Source organism: Lissotriton vulgaris, unplaced genomic scaffold, assembly GCF_964263255.1.
Source record: "Lissotriton vulgaris unplaced genomic scaffold, aLisVul1.2 SCAFFOLD_7180, whole genome shotgun sequence".
In the NCBI taxonomy this organism is placed as follows: Eukaryota; Metazoa; Chordata; class Amphibia; order Caudata; family Salamandridae; genus Lissotriton; species Lissotriton vulgaris.
The window spans coordinates 43,382-50,955 of NW_028250106.1; the positions used below are offsets into that span (position 1 = coordinate 43,382).

Sequence of the window (7,574 nt, forward strand, 5' to 3'; positions counted from 1 at the left end):
CCTAGACCTGCTCCTGGAGTTCCTTCTTTCTATTAGAAAGAATTAGTTTATTTCCTAATTCTTGAATGTACCTCCTCCTTTTTAGCCATTTCTGTAACGCTTTCCTAAGCTCCTTACTGGCCCTGGTGTATTGTTTGTCAAACCAGCCATGGGCCTTACTATTTTTACTATGGGTCATGAACGAGACACACCGGGGCATATGTATAAGCCCTTATCGCATTGGGATTGTCACTTTTTTCGATGTTCCTGTGGTGATAGGGGCTTTACCTTATTTACAAAGCAGTGTTAAGCCTCTTAACGTGGATAACGCTGCCTTGTAAATAAGGCTACCTTTCTCGGTATGCTAAGAATGAAAGGGAAGGGCAATGGGTGCTGCGGTGGGCGCTTCCACAGTCCCCACTAATACCATATGCCTTGAATTGGGGCTCTCTTTCTAGTGCGGCAGAGGAGCCATCATTAAAGTTCCATAATAAAACAAGCTAAGTCAATGATAATGCTACAGCAGCTTGTAATCTTAAAGAACTACTTTACAGAGAAAAAGCATTGTACAGAGAAATACAATTACTATGCATCATAACTTAGGGCATATCAATAACATATGTTCCACATCATATTACACTCCAAGCTACAAGTACAACTTTTTTAATTTAGTAGAAATCAAATCCTGTCCATGTTCCACAAATCAGCCCCAGGAGTAGTGCCAGCTGGAATTGTAACCTTCTGAAATGTATACAAGGATCTGGTTAAAAGCAAAGCACTTGCACTAATGAAAATTGTGTTACATCTGTGCAGAGAGTGTATCAGAGATTGCACTCATTAATGTCAGGATAGTGAGCTCCACACCATCCAAACAGCATGTTGCTGGGAGTCACAGCCAACGCATAGTTGCACCTCCTCATCACCTAGATGACATTGGCTATTGTGTGATAGTGGTCAGCTGGAGGGAACGTGTGTATCCCACGAGGGGCTTCGGAAGAGATTAGTTGCAGAGGAACTGAAGAGTTGATCGCTGGGGCAAACAATGCCAAATTTGGGATTCTTTTTCATATGCCAAACTGATGCCATTAGTTTTAGAAAAGGGGACTTATAAACAGGTCTTTCCAAGATGGTGGTCTATCCAGGGAATTCTATCTGATGTTCCTAATCCAAGATAAAGTGTCATGTCAGTTCTTGTTTGTGTTGTATATATGGTGGAATTTACAAGTGATGGAAGCATCACAGCACAATTGTGCACTTTTTTCCCATCATTTTCTCCATCCCCTTGCTTCGATCTCTGTCCCAAATGTTTACTTCTTGCACCTAGAACTTCGATTAGACCGACTTTTGTCAGGGGAAGTTTGGTGCTTTGCCAATAACTTCTGTAGTAATCTTCAGACAAGAGCTGCAAAATTGTCAAGGATGTTTTTTTACTCTTTGTGCTTGCTTTCCTCCTAATGGGACCCTCTAATATCGACACTTGGGGGCAGATTTATGATGAGTGACGCAACTCTCCCGCAACGTAGAGTTGCGTCAAAAGTCTTGCGCCGTCGCAGCGACGACGCAAGTCAATGGGGAAGCGCCAAATCAATGAGTGAACGCAGCGTGTCGCAACTTGCCAATGTGCGTCAGATGACGTGACGTACGTGCCGCAAAAGTGCCGCAAGTCAGCCTGACGCAACGTAAGGAAAAGTCACGTAACTTTTTTTGCGACACGCAACGCCATTGCGGCGCCGGCGCAACACTCTAAAGTGCGGGATGCGTTAAAAGGCAGCTGGATACGTGACGCTAATTGCTGTTGCGATAGCTGTGGATCACAGAAGAGAAATGGAACAAGCACATACCAGCAGCCAGGACCCCCAGGAAACTCCTGCAAGCAAAAGTCCAGAGGCACAGGCTGACGCCAAACGTAAACGCAAGTCTAATTTTAGCCATGAGGAGAATGAAATCCTGGTGGCAGAGGTCACCAGGTACCAGCATCAGCTGTTCATTAATTCAAAGTTGCCCCATGGCAAAAAGGAGGCAATCTGGAAGCAAATTGTTCACAAAATAAACAGTGTAGGACAGGCCAAAAGGACAGTCATTGACTGTAAAAAAAGGTGGCATGATTACAAGCGCCGCACCAAAGAAAAACTAGCGGCAAACCGCAAGGCAGCCTTAGCAACAGGAGGAGGCAGCCCAGCAGACCAGGAGGACCTCGACGAACTAGAGGAGCAAGTGGCACAAGTCATCCCGGAAGAAATAGTAATAGGAATTTCCGGTCAGGACAGTGTCACAAGAGAAACGACAGAACACACAACAGGTAAGTACAAATAAGTGTGCATATCCCTGTGACGGGTGATGGTGTCAATAGCAGCTATAAATGTTCTCACTCCCACGATAGTTCAAGTATTATTTTAAACAATGACAATGACTACAATAGTCAGTCACACTAATGCGTAAATGCATATGTAAATGAGAATTCATTAATGTCATCTCATTGTTATCGTAGCGCTTACTGCGTGATTGTTAATTGGCTGTGTTTTCATTTGCCCATTGCTGCCTTCAATTCATTGTGCCTCATAACATTGTTTGCATAGTGTTTCACTGCAAGACTGGTCATCATTAATTATTGATCTGTGCACTGCTTGCTTTGCCTACTACAATTTATTTAGTGCCTGGTTGTGCTGGTGACACTGTCCATTTAATAGTGATTGTCTGGTTGCCCTACAATCTTGTCCTGTTTCAGTTTTTGCTTGATGCCATTGAGTTGTATGTTTGTTGTCCCAGCCCGGCTCTCCAACCCGCTCCCGCATCCCAGCTGCTCCCCGCTTGCTATGCACCCCAGCACCATCCACTTATGTCACAACAGCCTACGCGCAGGGTACACGTGCAGTATAAGCGCCCTATGTGTGCCGAAGGTGTGCCAAAGGTAAGCCTGTCTACACCCGTCTGCACCTTGACTGTGCCCAGCGCCAGACCCCCCTGTCCCCTCTAAAACCCACTCCATCTGCATCACGTATGATGCTGCTATCCTCTCTGCATGGAACTCCGGCCGTCACACAGACAGCTACCAAGCCACACCAGGACTCACCCATGGACCCTTCACCTGCCACTCCTGCAAGTTGAACAGCATCAGGACCCACACCAAATCCTCACACTTCAAACTGAGCTCCATAACTAATCACCTGAAGTGTATCATGCTGAACACCTGCTCAGTTCAGACACATGCAACTGAACTTTGGAACCTACTCAACACCACATTGCCAGACATTGCGGGGCAGATTAATGTTAACTGGCGCATCCCCAGGGATGCACCAGTTAACATGTGCCACAGTGCGCCACTGCTCCGCCACCCATGGTGCGCTGCATTTATGATGCGGCGCACCATGGTGCAAGTTAGTGAAGATGCTTGACGCATCTATTGGCGTACGGGCGGCATATTGCAGGAGTCATGTCGCAAGTGTGACCTGACTCCCACAATGCACAGGAGCCAGCTCTTCAATGCATGGTGTGTCACCCTTGCGCCTGTTTCAAGCAGGTGTAAGGAATTGATGTACAAAGTGACAGAGTGAAATCTCATCGATTTTACTCAGCCACTTTTAGGAGGCGTTCCATGCCCAGGAATGCCCCCCCCCCCCCCCCCCTGTGCAGGAACGCCTCCTCATGGCGCAGGGCTTTCCAACGTGACGCATCTCCTAGATGCATCACGTTGTAAATAGGGCGCATTGTTTGTGCCGCCGTTGCATCACATTAGGTGACGCAATTGCGGCGCAAGGAGGCGCACGGGCCTCATAAATCTGCACCACAATTTATTACAGAAACCTGGATGAAGGGACGTCAGTGCCCAACATGACCATAGCCATCACAAACGGCTAATAAATCATCCAAAAGGATTGCTGACATACATAACACCTTTGGGAATCAGTCCACCCCACCCACCTGCAAACAGAAACACCCACCAACAACCTATTCGCCTGGAACACCATCACCACTTAAGGCACCATCCACCTGATGATGATAGCCAACGAACCATTGTCCACACCACATCATCAACTAAGCACACTCCATTATCGTGCACCATCTCCGAGATGTCATCAACTGCTCCCTCAACTCTGCTAGCTTCATGGAATTTTGTAAACATGTGGAATTCAGCACCCTCCTGAAGAAACCCACAGCAGACAACACAGAAGTTAAGAGTTACCGCCCCATTCCACTCCTCCCTTTCCCTGCCAAAGTCATTGAGCAAACCGTCAACAGTCAGCTCCCACATTGGGTTTGGGTCTACCTCAATGGCTCACAGCACTTTTCAGCAACAACCCTGCACCACACCATCCCATGTTTCATTCAAAATATCAGACGAGCTTTGCTACCATGAGTATTGAATTATTCTGTGAATAATTAATTTTGGTATGCCATTGTGTTCTATGTGTGTACAATGATATGATATGCACACTGCAATTGCTCATGAAAGATCATGCACTCAGTACTGTAGACCAGATATCTTCCTCAGACTTTGTGTCTGTATGGCCATGGCATTTGTTGCATCAGTGTCAACTGTCATTTGTTGTGTATTTGGGGCCTGGGTAGTTAATTTTCAACTACACCCAATGTCAGTTACCTTGTCATCATTGTAGGTTGACTCATACAATCATTCATAAAATGGTAGTGACATAAGAGATTGTGTTCAATAATGGCATACAATATGTTGGAAATGTGTATTGTACTCAGTCATTGCTTGAATGCAATGTAATGAATAATGTGTACAAAGCAGTCTGTCTGTCACTCTCAATTGTAGACTATTGTAAATCCCGTCTTGACAAAAAATATTCCAACAATATCCCAAACAAACTGTGTCCTTTGCTTGTGATAGGCAGGCATACAAAAAACATGACATGAAGAGGGTGTGTGAGACTGTGAGTGAGTACCTGTACCCATGGGCTGCAATGTAGATAATGTCTACAATTAGGCATATCAATTCTATGTATTGGAAGTAGACAAACACCCTGTATTCACACAACCAATTTACTATAGCAGTGTTGACCAATGAGTGCACACGTCATTGCTCTGATAAAACATTTCTACAATTAAACATCCCAACACTACTAACACATGTGCACATTTTTTCCTAGTGGATGCTGCATCAACTGCACAACAACTGGATGACAACATTGTCTCGGATGATATGGAAGAAAATCCTCCTAACATTCACACTGACACACATGAGGTGGAAAGAAGCATCATACGGTCCCCCACACCCCCTCCACAGTCTGACAACGATGTGGTTGCTGCTGAAGGTGAAACTTTAACACCAACACCACCTGTACCGTCCACAACAAACATTATTAATGAGTGGCAGAACACACAACGAGAGTTCCAAAGTTCTGCTGTAAGTGTTCAGCGGGAACTCCTCAGTGAGCTACATGTGGCATTGCCAAGTATCGCTACCATCCTGCAATCCATACTACAAAGTATCAATCCAGATTTGGCAAACATTGGCACAGATGAAGGCACTTCCACACAAACACCAGGATTATCACAATCTCTGGGAAACATTTCTAAGATCATGAGTGAGAGGCATGTTCAAATGCCACCACAAAATGCAAGCAGGGAAATAGCCCAGCACCTGCAAGATATTGCGAACCAAATGAGAGACATGCAGCAACGTCAAGACCTCTTCCTGTCATCCATGACAGCTTTTCATGCAGACTTGCTGACGGTCATCAAAAACCAGCAAATTTTGCTGAATGAACAAAGGGATAATGTAACCTCGAGGGAACATGTGTACACTCAAACATCCTCTGCCATTGCTGCTGGAAGCAGTAGCACACCATGCCCTGCAGTTACTCAACAAAGTGAAGACTCAGAGGATGAATTTTCCATAAAAATACAAAGGAAGAGAGGACTGTAAACTACTATTGCACACAGGTGTCCCAGGACAACACACTAAACATTTCACTGAGGAGAACAATGTCTGACATTACACACCTGTCTTACAAAAAATGTGTCACAACTCAATGTTCAGGCATGAAACACTCAAGCAATACACATTCTGAAATTAAGAATGTGTAAATCACAATCTCATCCCTCAAATAAAATGTTGTTTGATAAACACAGTCAAACTTGTCAACAAGTTCTTCATGACCACCTGTGTGTCCATAACACTGTTCAATTGTGTCAAGTGTGTAACATGTAATGATTGTACTGTGTACATTTTTGGATGAGAAAAGTACACACATGTGGAACAGAAATAGAAATATTTGCAAAAGTGATTACACTGTGATAATAATCTTGTAATGTCAAACTTTAGGGTGACATAATTTGGTAAAAAATATAATTATTTAATAATGTACAGCTGGGTATTGCAAACACTCCTTTGCAAACACATCAATTGGGCCATAAAGAAGTGCATGTTGCATTCATGTGCCCTACCCTGTGGTAATGCCACAATATTGGTCATGTGCCTGTGTAGGCACCATAGTCGCATTAGTCATGGTACACTGAGTAGTACATGGAATAAGACAACTACACTAATGTTCACCATCACCACACAAGAAGTGTCACAACTGGCTTTGCACCCAAACCAAACATGCTGTACACTGAAGCACCACCTCTTACACAATGAGATGTGTAGTATGGAAACGTGATCAATGTGCCACTCTCTGTAACCCCTACTGTGCTGCACCATGCAGATGGAATAGCAGGATGAAGATCTAATTGTAAAGCTTGCTTTCTGTGCAATGCATGGGTTAAGTGGAGTCAACACACACAGTAACTCACATGTAATCATACTAAATCAAATACAATATTGCAATGATAATGCTGGACTGACAAGGGCATCATTGGTTGAGGGATGTATGTTTGCAAGTTGTCTCAGTTCATATCTGTGCTGTGTTCAACAGATACATCAAATACACTACACTACCAATGTGAAAGTACGCTGGCATAGTGGACATAGCACTGGAATGGGCAAATTGGTTCTTACCTGCCACAACCTTTCTTGTAATGCATACACTCTTCAACCTCCATGTTTCACTTACTTAAACTCGTTGTGTTACATGGTGCAATTCTCACTACAACAACATTTTCATTACATCAGTAAACATTACCTGCAATGTGTGTCATGTGATGGATGAAAGTATAGTCATACACACTTGTAAGCTTCACTCTGAAATCACTGTGTCCAGGATGCACATTATCTTAGGATTGAATCTTGTAGGTGGTGCAGGGTGGCTCACCGCCGACTGCACCAGGTCAATGCTTCTAAGTCTACATCATTTGATCTAGTTTGATGTCCTAGCCCCTACACTGCTGTAGAGCCATTGTCAGGCCACATATCTGTGAGTATTGCAAGTCTATGCTAGAGAGCTGGTGATCGGCCCCCTACTTCAGCTGAGGATGGCCTCTGAGGACAACTCACTAGATTGCAGATAGTCCATGCTCATGATGTATTTACGAAGATTGACCTGGATACTGCCCACTTAACTCCTCTTGCATATTGTGCCTTACATTCATCAAGATCGGGCATGATTTATTTACACCCGTTACACTGCACGCAATGTATGGCAATTGTTATAAATTGTGGGAGAGACCTATGATGAGGAGAGGATGGCAGTGAT

The 7,574-nt window shown here is 44.3% G+C and overlaps 1 protein-coding gene across 1 annotated transcript; it reads left to right on the forward strand.

Annotated features, from left to right (window-relative positions):
• Positions 1-1,803: 1,803 nt before the first annotated feature.
• On the forward strand, positions 1,804-5,866 carry LOC147663372 (uncharacterized). The gene is made up of 2 exons (XM_086950490.1): positions 1,804-2,278; positions 5,088-5,866. The coding sequence occupies exons 1-2, from the start codon at positions 1,804-1,806 to the stop codon at positions 5,864-5,866; spliced, it is 1,254 nt and encodes a 417-aa protein (XP_086806616.1).
• The last annotated feature ends 1,708 nt before the right edge of the window (positions 5,867-7,574 follow it).

Coding starts and splice junctions, on each gene's coding strand:
- LOC147663372 (XM_086950490.1), top strand. CDS start 1,804: ATGGAACAAGCACATACCAGCAGCCAGGACCCCCAGGAAACTCCTGCA. Junction 2,279..5,087: donor AACGACAGAACACACAACAG/GTAAGTACAAAT, acceptor ATTTTTTCCTAG/TGGATGCTGCATCAACTGCA.